This window comes from Pteropus alecto, unplaced genomic scaffold (genome assembly GCF_000325575.1).
Source record: "Pteropus alecto unplaced genomic scaffold, ASM32557v1 scaffold86, whole genome shotgun sequence".
Lineage (NCBI taxonomy): Eukaryota > Metazoa > Chordata > Mammalia > Chiroptera > Pteropodidae > Pteropus > Pteropus alecto.
The window spans coordinates 32,514,304-32,531,811 of NW_006442109.1; the positions used below are offsets into that span (position 1 = coordinate 32,514,304).

General features: G+C 34.5%; 1 protein-coding gene and 1 pseudogene across 1 annotated transcript in view; one reads left to right on the forward strand and one right to left on the reverse strand.

The window, feature by feature from the left end:
* Positions 1-17,508, forward strand: part of DPH6 (diphthamine biosynthesis 6) — a 138,749-nt gene that overhangs the window by 81,238 nt on the left and 40,003 nt on the right. The window contains exon 5 of the mRNA XM_006920514.3: positions 3,509-3,627. Coding sequence (XP_006920576.1) covers positions 3,509-3,627 — 119 coding nt within the window. The remainder of the gene's footprint in view (positions 1-3,508; positions 3,628-17,508) is intronic.
* LOC112469839 lies at positions 15,496-15,670 on the reverse strand (annotated as a pseudogene).

Sequence of the window (17,508 nt, forward strand, 5' to 3'; positions counted from 1 at the left end):
AATTACTTATAATAAAAGTTGAGGCAAAGATTTTTAAAGTCAGTCAAAAGCATTATTTTCAATTTTTCCTTATTTGAATTGGTACACCCTTTTAATCTCTTTTAGCTCATCATTTGTAACAAAAATCAGGATCTAATATAAGGAATGTAGTAACATTTCAAAGAAAAAAAAAGCTTATTAAGGAATCTTCCCTTCTTTGGTTCTTAGAATTCAGTTATTGGCCAAAAATTTTATGATCAAAAGACATTTATAAAGCCATTCAACTTCCAAAGAATTTTTAAGTTGTTGCTTCCCAATCTTTCCTACCCTCTAAGGGATGTAGCACTAGTAAAACATTGTCTGTATCTACAGATACCCAAACAGTCCATTCCATTGATCTAGTAAGAAACCATAAGGGCAAATGATAATATTGATTATTTAATATTGATTTGGCAAAACACCATGTGAATTTATTTTTTATTTTTTATTTATTTGGATAAGTAAAATATTGTATGGAGATTTTATATGCAGTTACATTAGCAAAAGATTAAATGTGCATTCCAGTATTAATGTTGAGCACAACTTATATTTATGTAATGGTTTTGTATTCTTGACAAAGAAACATTCGTATTGACTATCTCATTAAATGCCTGCATATTAATGGACGTGAAAACTTAAATTTAAATTTGTATTTATTTTCTCTAGTTCTATAGTGAATTTAAAGCAGTTAAAAATACAGAATTTTACAAGTAAATGAAGAGATTGCAAGGCAAAGCATAATTATGTGAAGTGGAATCTGATGATCTCATATTTGGGGGTATATTAGAGTCTCTGGAAAGTGGAGGTGGAAATGGGAGACATCAAATATGTATTTTGAAAAGTTTTCCTTATATTCTACCTGCCTACTTTTGAGAACAACTAATCTACAGATGGAGATGTGTTGCATGTCCCTTAAGCCATATGTTAGAAATAATATTATTCTCATTCATTTTTAGGTCATCTTCTCTACGAAATATTTAGTTTACAAATCTGTGTTTTTCAATAAGTTTAAACCCACATGATTTTATGGGTAGCCAATTGTAGATACGTCTAACATCTATTTATAAAATGCGAAAAGCCAATTGAAAATGTACCCTTGATTAGGAGGCTATATGGAAGAAGGGCCCCTAACATACTAATGGACAAGAGGCAAGAGTTTCTCAAAATCCAGTCTCAGGTACATTTCACCACATGGTTAAAATGCTTAGATTTTATACCATAAAAACATATCTATAACAATTTTATCCTTGAAAATTTTAAAGCAGTGTTAATGGGAGTCCATTGGTCTACAGACTCAGTTTTGAAATAGCCTACCTTCAATTTGTAGTTTCTGTTGCATCATTATATTTTCAAGATGTAAAGCATTTAGTAAATGTCACAATCTCAAATTCAACAGTGATTTACAGAGGAAACATATTTGAGGCGTGATATTTTGAACTGTTAAAAAATTTGAATAGGTGAAGAAGTTTGACTTAAGTCTACAAATAGTCAAGAGATCATGATATCAAAGCAACGACCAAGAATTTTGTGATAAGAACAGAAAGGAATAGTTTTTTGTTTTTAATAAAAAAAAAAAATCTTAGCTAAAAATGATAGACTAGTTTGATTAGTAGGCATTAAACATTGGTAAGAGAACAGGAACTGTAATGCATATGTTACATGTGTAGTTTGGATTTTATTATTTTAAAAGTTTTAACTGACTCATCATTGCTCTAGATGCTCTGGGATATTTTACAAATGAAAATTATATAAAACAGTCTTTGCAGTTAGGAAGGTTTTGATTTTTTAGAAAGTCAGAGTATGTGTACATGAAAAAATAGTGATATTTTTAAAACCATGGGTGAGTAAATGACTACACATGTGGTACATTTACTAAGTATTGGGGTTTTCTGAGAGAGAGAGAGAGAGAGAGAGAGAGAGAGAGAGAGATTAGTATAGGCTGGAGCAGTCAACCAGGTAACCTTACAGACATTAGGGATGATGGGTTTTAGAGCTATATTTCTTATTTGAAATCTTATCTCAGCCATTTACTGTGTGATGTGAACAAGTCACTTGGCTTTGAGGACCTTTATTGAATACCTGTTTTATACAAGCATTGTACTACATTCTTTACCTATATTACTTTTAATCAATCAATTATAGTTCTCGAGAAGTGATATTTAAACAAAAGCATGAAGCAAGTGAAGAAGGTAGGGAGCATGGCTAGTATTAGTCAAGAGTGAGCAGGACAGGAGTGATGGTTGAGTGAGGGGTGAGTAGTAGGAGATGAAGTGTGAGAGCCAACCAGGGCGAGATCCATGTAGGTCTATTATATGAACTTTTACTGGGAGTGATTGAGGCGGGGGGTGTGGGTGGGCCAGAATTTTGATCAGAGGAATCTCATGGTTCGTTTTATGTTTTGAAAGGATCACACTGGCATCTGTATTGAAAACTGATTTTAAAAGGCCAAGGATGGAAAAAGAAGTTACACATGAGAGATATTGGTGGCTCAGACCAGGGTGTTAGCAGTGGTGTTGGTAAGGAATGATCATATTCTGCATTGTGGTAGATTAGATAAGGAATGTGAAGAAAAGAAGAGTTAAGGATGACTTTACTTTTTAATCTCTAAGTCTTCTTTAGAACTTTAAAAGGAAATATATTTGTCTCACTTTATGAACTAGGAAACTCAAGACCAAGGGCTTAGTTTTAACTTGCCAGGGTGTTAGCAGTGGTGTTGGTAAGGAATGATCATATTCTGCATTGTGGTAGATTAGATAAGGAATGTGAAGAAAAGAAGAGTTAAGGATGACTTTACTTTTTAATCTCTAAGTCTTCTTTAGAACTTTAAAAGGAAATATATTTGTCTCACTTTATGAACTAGGAAACTCAAGACCAAGGGCTTAGTTTTAACTTGCCAAAATCACCTGGCTATTGAGTGAAGAAGTAGGTTTCAAACCCAGATTTATTTTACTCCAAAAATTATGTTCTTTCCTATTGCACCATGATATAAAATATGTAGTACAATACCTGCAGCATATTAGGTGCTCAACATTGTACTTTTGTTCTATTATTTTCTTTTCATTGAGTCAATTTTTTTTTTTAATTCGGTTAGTAGATATGAATAGTTCATGTAACCATAGGCATTATAAATTTAATCAACATATGATTTTATTAGGCTAAATTTATTTGCCCATTTTGCACATGCTTCACAATTTTGATATCCAGAGAAATTCTAAAAACAAGAATAATCATCCATTGGCATTTGGAGGTGTTTTTGCATAGATTTCTAAACTTGTAGAGTCTTACTAAAATTAATACTTCTAATCTGCCTGTGGAAATTAAATATGTTTATGTTGTATACATAAACTTCATTATGCAAAACAAGTTTTTAAAAGCATTTTAAATGCTACAATCCTTGAGAGAAGCATTATGTTTAAAATCAAAGTAATTGCTATGGATCCAAGTGTAGAACATTAAGATATGATCTGATTTTTTTCTTTTTATTATGTAGGTGTAAAAGGCTTGATCTTCAGCCTTTAGCTTACCTTTGGCAGAGAAACCAAGAAGATTTGCTCCGAGAGATGATATCATCTAACATTCAAGCAATCATCATCAAAGTAGCAGCTTTGGGTATGTAGCCACACCTTTAAGGAGCTGCCTCTTACCACACAGATAATCTGAGTTCACTAATAAGCAGTTACAACAAAAAAGGAAAAATGATTTAGAATATAAAAATGTGAAGTCACAAGCTGAAGAAATTGAGTAAAGGGAAATTTTAAAATAGGCTTTTGACCATTTACAAAAGTAATTATTAGTGAGCTTCACTGTTTTTTTGTTGTTGTTGTTTTTTTAATATATAACTGCCTCTAAAATGGATATTGTATTACAGTCATTTCAGTTCTTTTTATGGGATTTAGAATTTAAGTTCATGTCATTAGTGGCACATAACTGTATAAATAGTGTTGCTATGAACATATGGGTCATCTTATATGTTTTCTGCCGCAGACCTAGATCCCATTTCTTCAAGATGCCTACATTCCTTTTAATGGGAAATTGTGTGTGTGAGTGTGTGTGTGTGTGTGTGTGTGTGTGTGTGTGCGCGCGCGCGTGTACATGTGTATCTAATACCTCATGAATTCATGATATTTTGAAATCAAATTCAGGACTATGTAAGAACTATAATAATTCCATATTCCACCTGTGCTTTATTTCACAATGAAAATTCTTGATTCTCAAGTATACATAATATGTTATTTATTAAAACATCTCATAATTACTAGGAACAAGAAGACCAAGTAGCTGGTCTACAATACATTCTTTCCAGTAACTGGGATAAGTTTTCTGAAAACAAAGAAAGAAGAACCCCTATATAATCTTATAAACATTAACTACAGACTTCTTGTCATACACAAACAAATGAAGTTACTAATGGTATTTACCATCTGAGAAGAGTCCTTATCTTTTGACTGTCCTTAGCAGGATGTAACTAGTTGCTATGATTGATTTTGGTAAACAAACCTGGAAATTTTAGGTTTGGGACATGGCTCCCTAGAACTTATCATGTAAGATATGTAACTATCTGAATACAAAATTGACATTTTTTATAACTGAGATATCTTATCTTCTGTATAAGAGATATAAACTACATGCATTGCTTAGAGACTTTACTTGTTAACCTGGGTCAGAGCTGATATAATATATCTAGAAAACACCTGGAGGGTGACACAGATGGTTTAGGTCCCCTCCCTCCTTCACCAGGGTCTTTGATTGCCTATATCTTTAAAATTATTAGTAAAGCTTGATACTAGGTAAAGTGTCTCTAGTTTATATGAGTCTGATTTGATGATCCAATCTTTTGTTATTGTAAACAGGACTAGTCAATGGGATTTTTTTTTCCAGACCCATAGCCATAGAAGATACTTTTAGGCAAGAAAGAAGAGAGGGTAGAAAATCATCATGAGGACTCAGCTATTGTTCATAGCCCTGGTAATAATAACAGGATCCTTTAAAATAACCAAAAAAAAAAAGAGATGATAGTTGGAGAAAATAAAAACAGGAGATGGTATTTATCCATCTCAGGAAAGCCTTCTTCTTCTTGAAAGTTATATTTGCTTACTAGAATCACCATACAGGTAGAGGGAGACCAAGGTCAGGTGACTACTGAATGCTAAGTATTCTGTTTACGAGTTAGAGCTCTTTATAAAAAATACCAGCAAAAGCCGAGGGAATAATTATTGTTGTGGATTATTATAATTAATGATCAGGGAGCCACGTCACTGTTCTAGACATTGTTGAATGTAAAGGATTATTTAGGATGAGCAGATGAATGATATGAGAGTCTATTCTGTGTGCTTCTAAATAGTATGACAGCTAATCTGCTAGAGTGGGTTAAGACTGGAATTTGGCAGTCTTAACCTGAGAGGAGTAAGTGCCTCACTCCTTTCCCAAACTGCGAATGGAGTATTTCTTTTAAAGTAATAACAGAAATGGTCCAAGTGCAAGTAACTCTGTATAGGCTTTATGATGACCTGTGGAAGACATATAATTTGATGTCATGGGCACAAATGATGACATGATGGGAGTAGGTCACAAAACTTTTGCTTTTGGGAAGCTAAAAGAATATTCAGGGAGGCAGTAACAGATCTGCTGGTTTAGTTACCATGCATAGAGCTGCATGGTTGAAAAAGTTCTAAACCATCCAAAAGAAAGGCGGCACAAGAGAGAAAAATGAAAAGATGGAAATAGAACAGATAACTGGCTCAACTGGGTGAATTTGTTTAGATGGCTTCTTAAAAATGAGATGATACAATAGGAAATTGATGGAATTTCCACTAAGGATTTAAATAAAGCACTATTATGTTTTAGGAGATGGGAGACGCATTCTGGCACCATCTTTTAAAATGCTTCGGTAAATTCACTCTATCCTAATCTGGAAGAGTTCAGGCCAATTATGAGGACCATCATTTAGAATGGAAAATAATTAAACAGGGGAATGAATTTATTCTCTTAGTTAAGCTATAGACTCTGAGAAAAGAAAAAAAAAAAAAAACTGAAAGGCCAGATCTCTTTGCCCAATTCCCAGAAAAGAATCTTAGGCCATATGCACTCATGGAGGTGGAATGCAGACCTTAGAATTGTTAGATACTGGGCTAAATGAACAGCAATTCCTATTGAAGATAGGGATTGTATACTGAAAAGGTCAAAGGTAATACTTGTAGTGTATAGAGATGCTCTAGTGAAGAAAACCAAAGTAGGACTAAGGTTAAGAATTAAGGAGAGGGTGACATCATCATGCCAAGTGATAGGATCCCTTTGTCTCTCCCTTTCAATCTACAACTAGTGGGACATTTATGACCCAACAAAGTTTCCTCTGCTCAACACACTGTGATGCCTGAGAGATCCAGAATGGGGGGAATGACAGGGATGGTGCTTATGACTTTGGTTCCTCAAATGTCACAGCTAAGAACACAGCCCCAACGAGTGTAGTAGCAGTGAAGGAGATGGTATCCATGACTCCAGACCCTCTACGGCCCTAGCAAAGGAAAAGAAGAGCAACAGTGGTATCGGCTTCCTCCCCTGACTGCAGCAGTGCCCACAGCAGAGAGTCCCATAGCAGCAACAGAGATAGTGCAAGTGATTACAACCTGTTGGACACAACAGTTCCAGCAGCCATAGAAAAACAGGTAGCACTAGCAGCCGTGCTAACGAACCCACCTCTTCCCCCACCTACCCCCCATGCCCTGCCATGACAGTGGTCCCCGAAGACCCAAGAGACTTGGACACATTGGGGTCACCCATTATCTCAGGGACCCTGGTGTTGACACTCATGACCACGGTGACACCCACCACTGCAAGGACAATGGTAGCAGCGAGGCATTAGCACCCCCAGAGGCACAAGCAGCACAGTTAAGAGAAACCAAAAACTTGCACTACAGAGTCACCTACTAGAAAATGAAAGGTCTCTAATTACCAACCTGATAAATTATTAAGATCAAGTGATACCTAAATAAGAAGATATTTGTTACTTCAAGCGAGCCAGCAGAGCGACCACCATTTAAGCACAATAAACAACCATGGTAACACAGTACCACAAAAAGAAAATGATAAATCTTCAGAAACCAAACTCAAAGCCATAGAAGATTCAGATCTAAATGATAGAGGATTCAAAATAGCTCTCATGAAGGAACTCATTGAGATAGAAGAAAACTCAAAGGCAGTTCGATGAGCTCAGGAATAAAATGAATGAACAAAAGGAGTACTTTACAAAAGAGATTGAAACTATGAGAAAGAACCAAACAGAAATTCTGGAGCTAAAGAACTGAATAAATGAGATGAAGAATGCATTGGAAATCACTGGAAATAGAGCAGACCATATGGAAGAAAAACTTCTTGAGCTGAAGATAGAAATCTAGAAATGATTCAGGTGGAAGAGGAGAGAGAACTAAGATTTTAAAAAATTAAAGAACTCTGTGAGAATTACTGTCTCCATTAGAAAAGGCAATGTAATAATAATAGGTATCTCAAAAGAAGAGAAGAAGGGAATAGAGCCAATTTAAAAAAATAATTAATGAGAGTTTTCCAAACTTAGAGAAGGAACTGGACATACAAGAGGCTAACAAAACAGCTGATTACCTCAACACAAAAAGACTTTCTGCAAGACACGTTATATTATAGCTGTCAAAAGTTAATAATAAAGAAAGAATTCTCAAGGCAGCCAAGGAAAAAGACAGTAACCTACAAAGGTAACTCCATCAGGTTATTGTATTTAGCAGAAATTCTGCAAGCCAGGGGAGAGTGGAATGACATACTCAAAATCTTGAAAGATAGTAACCATCAGCCAAGAATACTGTATCCGACAAAGTTATCCCTTACATATTAACCAGAACTAAAAGGTTTCCCAGACAAATAAAAGCTGAGAGAATTTACCATCACAAAACCTGCATTACAAGAAATATTGAAAAGTGCTCTTCTGAAACAAAAAGACAAAAGTATACAAACCTTTGAGTATGGTAACAAACAAACAAGCAGAAAATTGTAACTGTTCCAGAATGGGATGCTAAATATTTAATTATAACATAAAGGTTAAAAGGTAAAAAGCTTAAAAATAACTCTAACAGCTTCAATTTGGTAATGAACACAACATAAAAAGGAATAATATGTGACAACAAAAACATAAAGGAAAAGGATGAAAGGAACTGAACTTCTATAGGTAAAAGAAAACAAGATGCTATCACAAGAAAAAGTACTATTTTATCTATGATACATTTTATGCAACCTCATGGTAACCACAAAACAAAAATTCAGAACTGAGACACAGAATATAAAAGAAAAAAAAAAACAAAAAACAAGAAAACAGAGAAAAAAATCAAATTATAGAAGCCACCAAACTAAAGTAGCAGACAGAACACAAGGGAAGAGAAACAATGGACATCTATAACAATGAGAAAATGAAAGATCAAATGGCAGTAGTAAGTCCTCATATATCAACAATCACCTTAAATATAAACAGACTGAATTCACCAATCAAAAGGCACAGAGTAGTGGGATAGATTTAAAAACAAGACCCATCTATATGCTGCCTTCAAGAGACCTATTTTAGCTCCAGTGACAAACATAGATTCAAAGTAAAGGAATGGAAGATGATACTCTGAACAAATAGTATAAAAAAGTTGTAGCCATACTTATATATATCATACAAAGTATACTTTAAGACAAAAAAGTAACAAGAGACAAAGAAAAACATAATAATAAATAGGACAATCCATCAAGAAGACATTTCATTTATTAACATATGTGTACCCAACTTAGAAGCACCAAAATATAGTAAGCAATTATTAACAGACTAAAGGGAGAAATAGCAACACAATAAAAGAAGACTTCAGCACCCCACTGAGAACAATGGATAGATCATTCAGATAGAAATTCATCAAGGAAACATTAGCTTTAAATGACACATTAGACTACATGGACTTACATATTTTCAAAACTTCCCATTCCAAAGTGACAGAATACATATTTTTCTTAAGTGCACATGGAACATTCTCAAGGATAAACCACGTGTTGGGACACAAAAGAAGCCTCACATTTAGGAAGATTAAATCATATCAAATATCTTTTCTGAACACAGTGATATGAAACTAGAAATTAACTATAAGAAGAAAGCTGGGAAAAGCACAAATATGTGGAGATTAAACAACATGCTACCAAACAGCTATTGGGTCAATGAAAAAATAAAAGAAGTTAAAAGATGCATGGAGATAAATTCAAATGAAAATATTACATGCCAAAATTTTGGGATGCAGCAAAAGCGATCCTGAGAGGGAATTTTATAACAATACAGCCCTACCTCAAGAAGCAAGAAAAATCTCAAATAAATAATCTAACATTACACCTTAAGGAACTAGAAAAAGAATAAACAAATTCCAATGTCAGTAGAAGGAAGGAAATAATAAAAATCAGAGTGGATTTAAGTGAAATAGAGACAAAAAAGACAAGAGAAAATATTAACAAAACAAAGCTGATTCTTTGAATATACAAATAAAGTTGACAAACCCCTAACCAGACTCACAAAGGAAAGAAAAAAGAAGACTCAAATAAAATAAGAAATCCAAGAGAAGTTAAAGCTAATACATAGAAATACAAAGGATCATAAAAGAATACTATGTAATGGACAACCTAGGAGAAATGCACAAACTCTTTAACAATTATACAACCTTCCTAGACTGAATCACGAAAAAATAGAAAACCTAAAAGACCAATCACTAGTAAGGAAATAGAAATAATAATCACTCCCCCCAACCCCCGCCCCAAAGAAAGTCCAGGTCCAGATGCCTTCCCTGGTGAATTCTATTGAACATTCAAAGAAGATTTGATACCTATCTTTCTCAAACTCTTCTGAGAAAAATTGAAGAGGAGACATTACCCTGATACCAAAACAAGGCCAGGACAACACACAAGATGGGAATGTAAATTTGTGCAGCTGCTGTGAAAAGCAGGTTCCTCAAAATTTTAAGAATAGAACTACCCTATGATCCAGTACTTTTCTGGATATTTATTTAAAGAATACAAAAACAGGAATTCAAAAGATATATGTTCCAGCAACATTATTTACAATAGCCAAAATATGGAAACAACCTAAGTGTTGTTCATCAGTGGATGACTGGGTAAAGTTGTGTGTGTGTGTGTGTGTGTGTGTGTATTCAAAAGATATATGTTCCAGCAACATTATTTACAATAGCCAAAATATGGAAACAACCTAAGTGTTGTTCATCAGTGGATGACTGGGTAAAGTTGTGTGTGTGTGTGTGTGTGTGTGTGTGTGTGTGTGTGTGTGTAAAATAGAATAGTATTGTGCCATAAAAAAGACGAAATACTGTCATTTGTTACAACATGGATGGGCCTAGAGGGGATTATGCTAAGTGAAATAAGCTAAAAGGAAAATGACAAAAACTTCATGATTTTACGCATGTGGAATATAAAACAAAAAGGTAACAAGCAAAACAAAACAAAAACAAACTCATAGATACAGAAAACAGACTGGTGGTTACCAGAAAGTGAGGGAGATGAGAGAAAGGGAAAATGGGTAAAGAGGGTCAAATATATGGTAACAGATGGAAACTAGATGTTGGTGGAGAGTACACAATAGAGCATACAGATATCCAATTATAATGTTGTATACCTGAAATTTATATAATGTTATAACTAATGTTATAACTAAATAAATATTACAAACCATATCTTGCTACAATTCTGTATAAGTATAATGGAAAACAGATTTCTACTGCCTACCACAGCTTGATTTAGTTCTTCAAATACAGAAATGTTAATGTAAATAGAATTTATTTAAGGAAATTGGAACACCACCCTTGAGAGAGATGGATATGGGAGAGATATAATGAATTGAAATTACCGATAACTCCTGTCTGGAATTATGCAAAGTACATTTATGGAAAACCTATGACACTAGGCAGAGCTATTTGGTATAATATACCAGTTGACACTCTCAGGGGACTTACATTATTTTAGTGTGCAAACCATTTTCCTAAATTACACTAATATCACTAATGTACCAGGTAATAACCATGTTCTAGCTTGATTACTATTGCCTCTGCTGTGCCAGTTGTTGATGCTGGTTTTGGGATACTACATCAAACCAAAACGTTCCTGAAAGCTCAAGATGATGAAAAGGACTTTCTAGTCCCAATGGAGACACTAGAGGGAGCTCTATTCCAGTAGACTGGCTGCATCTAGAAATGGCCCTGGAGGGACAACAGAGCTTTAAATGACTAGACTAACAGAGTATTTTTTTAATGGAACATCATATTAATCATGAGTGAAGGAAGAGAGCCTATATCTTTACCTGGGAAATACTATTGAATATTTTAATAACTATGAAAGTTGTTGCTTTTAAAGATCAATGGCCAGGAGTATCAGAAACCAAGCTAAGGATGCCAATTTATGGCAGTACTAGTTAGCCTAGATTATGGTAGGACATTACTTGACAGGGAGGTGTTATATTTGTTTTCTAATGGCTCAGGTACCAGATATAAAGGGGATTTATCTTTCCCATGGTACTTTCTCATTAGTTGAGATTAGACAAATAAAAGAACAACACCGTGTTATCCTGAAGAGAACATGTTGCATAATGACATCTGGAAGCAATGACTGTTAAAAACTATACTGTGATATCTACGATAAAGTTATGTCCTCAAACCAGATGGAATCCAGAATTTATTGAACAGTTTCTAATCACTACCCCAGTCACTATGAATGTGAATGTGCAATGAGAAAAGTTGTTTTTGTTGGGCCAGAAATTGAGAATGGTACTATAATTCTAATTGACCTTATATGCTAACCTGAGCCAGAGTATATCCAGTGTGACAAGAAGGGACCTAGAAAGCTGTTCTGATGGTCCTGGATCTCTCCCTGATTTGCTATGCTGTTTGATTACTTCTGTCCTTTAAATTACCAGTAAAGATTGATACTGGATAAGGTCTCAGATTTGTGAGTATGATTTGACAATCCAGTCTTTTGGTTTAATTCAATTTCTCATTTGTTTTGTACATTGCATATGTGGGGTTGTAAAGAAAATATGTCTATTTCTACACACTTAAGCCTTTCCGAGCAAATTTTACAGAAACTTAGGACATAGGCTAATAGACAAGCATGAGAATTTAATGTATGACTGGATAGACAATGAGAACTCCGGAGAGATTTACTTCTCTGGAGCCTAGGGGACAAGGAGACCAGGACCTTGGAGACATCTCCTGGGTTGTAACACTGGAGACACTAGTTCTCTTTCCCCCTCTAAGAGATTTTTTTACATTTATAAGTGTGAAGATACAAGTTCTTCTCTTTACTTTTCCAAGGAAATTCAGGGGAGGGAGAACAACTGCCTTTTCTTTTCCTAAGTAAACATTCAGATTTATTTTTTCGGGGCTCCTTACCTACAATAGATACAGTTACTTGAAAGATCGTATCTCGTTCTCATCACCTCGTTCTTGGGGTAAGAGCTGGGTCAGAGAAGAGCCAGAATGGAATTATCTACTTACTGTATGTAAGTAGTAATAGTAATGTATTCTACTCCAGAAAACTTATGTTGGCATTAAGCATATCAATAAATATGGATAGTAAAATTTTAAAAATATATGAAACAGTCTCAGAATAACAATGCTAATACCACCACTACCACCAATATAATTGTTGAGAACAGTTAAAATTAATTTTTTACATATGCTTTCTCAAATTTTCCCCTCCTATTTTTAAGAGCTCTATCTCTGCTTTGTCTGAGTATGTAACTGTTATACATGGTATACTATTTGTTAAGGTTTTTTGTGTTATAATTAACATACCATGCAATTCACCTATGTAAACTGTAAATTCACAAGGTTGTGCAATCATCACAATTGAATTTTAGAACATCTTTGTACCCCCAGAAAGAAACCTGTACCCATTAACAGTCATTCCCCATTTTCCCCCAATCTTCTTCTCCTACCTCTAGTCCTCTGCATCTTTTTATCTTTATAGATTTGCCTGTTCTGGAAGTTTCATATGAATGGAATCCTACAATGTGTGGTCTTCTGTGACTGGCTTTTTTCACTTGGAATAATGTTTTTAAGTTTCATCTATATTATAACTTGGGTCAGTATTTGATTTCTTTTTATTGCCATATGATAATCCATGATGTATTGTCCTTTTTATGTATTGCTTGATTTTGTTTGCTAGTACTCTGCTAGTACAGGGATTGATCTATAATTTTCTTTCCTAGTAGTGACAGGTATGGGTAATAGGTTACCCTGGCCTCATAAAGCTTTGGAGCATTTCTTCTTTTTCTGTTGTCTGAAAGATTTTCTCAAAGATAGCATTCATTCTTCAGTGTTTTGAAGTACTTATTGCTCTGCCATCTGAACATGGATTTGTCCTTCGTGGGAAGTTTTCAACTAGAAATTCAATTGCTTTGTTAGTTTAAGGCTATTCAGATTTTCATTTCTTACTTCAATTAAATTTGTGTTTTTCTCTGAATTTGTCCATTTCTTCTAAATTTTGAATACTATAAAGTAGTTCTTAATGTCTTCTTATTGTCTTTTTATCATCTGTAGAATTGGTAGTGATGTCATTGTTACCATTAAGGCCTATAGGAGATTGGTGTCACTCCAACGGTAGCGGGAAGGGAGAGGGATATCTTTGGTGCAGAAGTGTAGTTAGCATTTTTCCTCGGTTCTTCCTCATTGACGTAGTGAAGAATCACAGGTCAGTGAGATTTAGAAAAGATTTATTAAAAGTATATTTTAGAAAGATAAAGAAGGCCCGAAAAAGAAGACCCAGAAGTAGGAATGTCTGCCTTATATTTTGGCCATGATGGGGTGGTTCCAAAGGCATTCCTAGGTGATTGGCAAGTGAGGTCATTTTGATTGACACCTGGCTGCTATATAACTCTTTGCCTAGTGCACATATGTTTACCCAGAATAGTCTGTTATAATTAGATTCATGAAGTTCCAGGCATAAACATAGTATTATAATGAAGCTTAAACTGTAGGCAAATTAAGGTAGTACCTTCTACGCAGGTGTCTATAGCCAGATTAGGCCAGCTAAGGCTATGACCCTCCTGTTCTTTGTCTCTGGGGATGCAGGAGGGATTCTCTAACTACCAATAGGGTGTTCTTTGGGCAGTCTCTGGGCTGGGCCCCTCTTCCTTTGTTCCCCCTGTCGCTCATGTCTGACTGACTACCTAACATCATCTTTTTCATTCCAGTTGATGATTATTTTATTACTTGCCTTTATTTGTCTATGGTCTTATTGATTTTAATCTTTGGATTTTCTTGATTTTCTATATGATATGCTGTTTTTTTATTTCATTAATTTCTGCAGCTATCATTATTATTCTTTCCTTTATATTTTCTCTTTTAGAAAAACTCAGTTTGGTCTTTCTGAATTAGGAAAAAAACAGTTCTTTCCTACTTCATTTCTTTCCTGTGTGTCTTCTTTACTCTTCATACAAAACATTTCACATCTGGTTACCAGATGTGTAGAGGTTTTTCCCAACACTAAACAATTCATGACACAAGCTGGGTGTCCTATAATTCAACTCAATTATGACACTGTCTACCTGCAGAGAGCATTAAATTCAGGTAAAGGTCTCAGTCCCACAAAACCACCCTCTACTTCAGAAGCCAGTAATAAGCCCACATTAACACCTATGCTTCTGACCAACCAGTTATAGACTGGAGATTCCAAGGATGCGCTCCCCTTCCCACCATTCCCTCACTCTCCCCTCCCCTTAGACTTCAGATGCCAGTTACCTGTACTTCTAACTGACTGACTATAAATCAGAGGTTCTCAGGACCACCCCCCCCCATCACCTCCCTTTGGATTCAATTAATTACCAAGAATGAGTCACAGAATTCAGGGAAATGTTTACTTACATTTACCAGTTTATTATAAAAGAATATGATAAAAGATACAGATAAACATCGCAAAATTGGTTCTCTTGGAAACCAACCCCCATCCTTAGGCTGGGTCCAAAAGTCACCTCATTAACATAACAAAGGACACCTTTATAGCTCTCATCACTTCGGTAAGTTGTCAGAAATGGACAAAGATCATGTATTTCTTGTTATAAATCGCTATATCACAATGCCTCACATCATAATGCTCATTTTTATTTTATTCCATTGTTTTGGAGATTTGTTTCCCTAATTCTTGTAGCATAAGTGTTGTTTTACAAAGATGTGCCATGTTAATCTGGGCTTTTATAGCCTGTGACATATTGCTGTGACATGTTTATGCATCTTAGTTTAAGGAGCACCTTTTTATTTTATTATGGTTTAACTTGATCTTTAAGAAAGACTACTACTCAAAATCAAAAGATGTCATTTCGGTGCCTGATTTTATCACTTCATAGTCTTGTAACCTAGAGAATTTACCTAGCCCCGGAACCTCCATTTTCACAGCCTTCATTTGCTTTCTTTCTTTCTTTCTTTCTTTCTTTTTTTTTTTTAACGCCTACAGCACCTGATATTCCTAGGTGGTCTCCCATCCAAATACTATCAGGCCTGACCCTGCTTAACTTCTGAGATTCCTAGGTTCTCCCATCCAAGTACTAACCAGGCCTGACCCTACTTAGCTTCTGAGATCAGACGAGATCGGGCACGTTCAGGGTGGCATGGCAGTAGACTTCACAGCCTTCATTTTCTTAAATAATATTTTAGTATGTTTTCTACTAAACATTTACTACTAAAATGGAACAGTATCCGGAAGTGTTTTGAACAGTTTAACATGTTACAGACATTATTATTACTGCTAGATAAGTATAGGGATAATTATGAGCAACTTTTAATATGCTGTAATATATGTGAACAAGTAAATTTAGTGGTAAGCTTTTCTCATAGATTTCGTTTGCTGTTTCACTTTCCTGTTTGGCAAAAAAAAAAAAAAAAACTTTGATGTTGTATAACTGTGCTGCAGCATAAATCCAATACACCTCTCTCTCTCGTCTTCACCTCTGAAAATCACTGGAAGTTTCCTATACAACAGATGGAAGACAATTAAGCTTGTGGTTTTCAGTGGAACTGGAGCTAGGAGATGTATTTTTCTTTTTTTTGACAGGTTCAAAAAAGTCGATGTCTAAACTGTAGTTAAATCTTGGAGCTTTTTGGCTCCCTGTGCTGTACTTGTTAATCTCACATTTTTATTTCTTTAGTTAAAGATACTTCAGATCATATATAGTTATATTTTGGGAAACTGAAGCAGTATCGCAATTTCTAAATTACAGTGTTTTTAAATGACCCCAAAATGTTTAATTTGAAAGATATAGGAAATTAATTCATAGTTGACATCGATGATGGCTTACACTAATTTTTCTAGAAGAAATCGTTTCTGTTAAGCAGTTAAAAACATAATTATAATGGTTATTGCACAAAGTCCAGGTTTAAAAGGGCTTAAAGAGCAAATATTACAAATAGTTTCTGATAGTAATTAGATTGGAAATCACTGATTTTACTTCATTTTATTTTTTTTGGCTACTGGATAAAGAAAGATCATGTAAGAATAAATTTTTCACCTGCCTCAGGTAGCAGTAATTAGATGTAAGCAAATTTAATGGAGCCTGGGTGTTCTGGGGCCATTCGCTGTGCTTCAATAATTGCATTTTTTTTTTTTTTAAGTAAAAGTTGTTTAACATATCAAGTGGCAAAAAGTTGAAGTACAGGATACATGTTTATCTTTTTGTTAAATAACTATATGCACTTTATAAACCAAGCAGTGTTGAATGCCTCAATAAATAGACTCCAGTCAGAAGTGAATGCAGCTGATGGCATGCAATTATTATATCTGTGTCTGTAATTCATTAGTATTAGCATGACTTCAAACTGCTTCCATCCTTTGTTCACTTTTATTCTATTTCCTTTCACTGGAAAAGTTCAACGTATATTTGAACAAGTAGATATTATATTGTGATAATTCCTTTTTCAGTTTAATCTTTACAAATTAACAAGGTTGACGTTATTCCTAGACCCAGATCCACATTAACAAAATAATCTTTTTCTCTAAATGTATCTCTTCCCACCCCCCACAGACCGGATTTAGTTCTTCTGTTCACAATCTCCTAGGATCTATCTTTCAGTCACTGTTTTGATTTTGCCACTCCTAACTCTTTAAAAACCACACATCAATATATACTTAAGATAAAATAATATTATCAAACTATTGTCCATTTTAAGGATAGATTTTTTTCATTACAGATATTCTTTTCATATTGAATTCTATTGACACTTAAAATGTGATTTAATTTACTTATAGTTTTTCAAAGACATATATCCTGTGTAAAAACAGATTTTGTGGATGTAAGAGTGTGTGTATGTAATGTAAGATAAAGTCTACAGAAATGGAATTCGTAAAAAGAAACCTAAAAATAAAAATGACAATGGATTAGCAGCAGATATCTCTAGAAGGTGTTAATGTGAAAAATTTAAATTTTTTTATGTTTTCTGTATTTCCTACAAAGAATAGAAATTG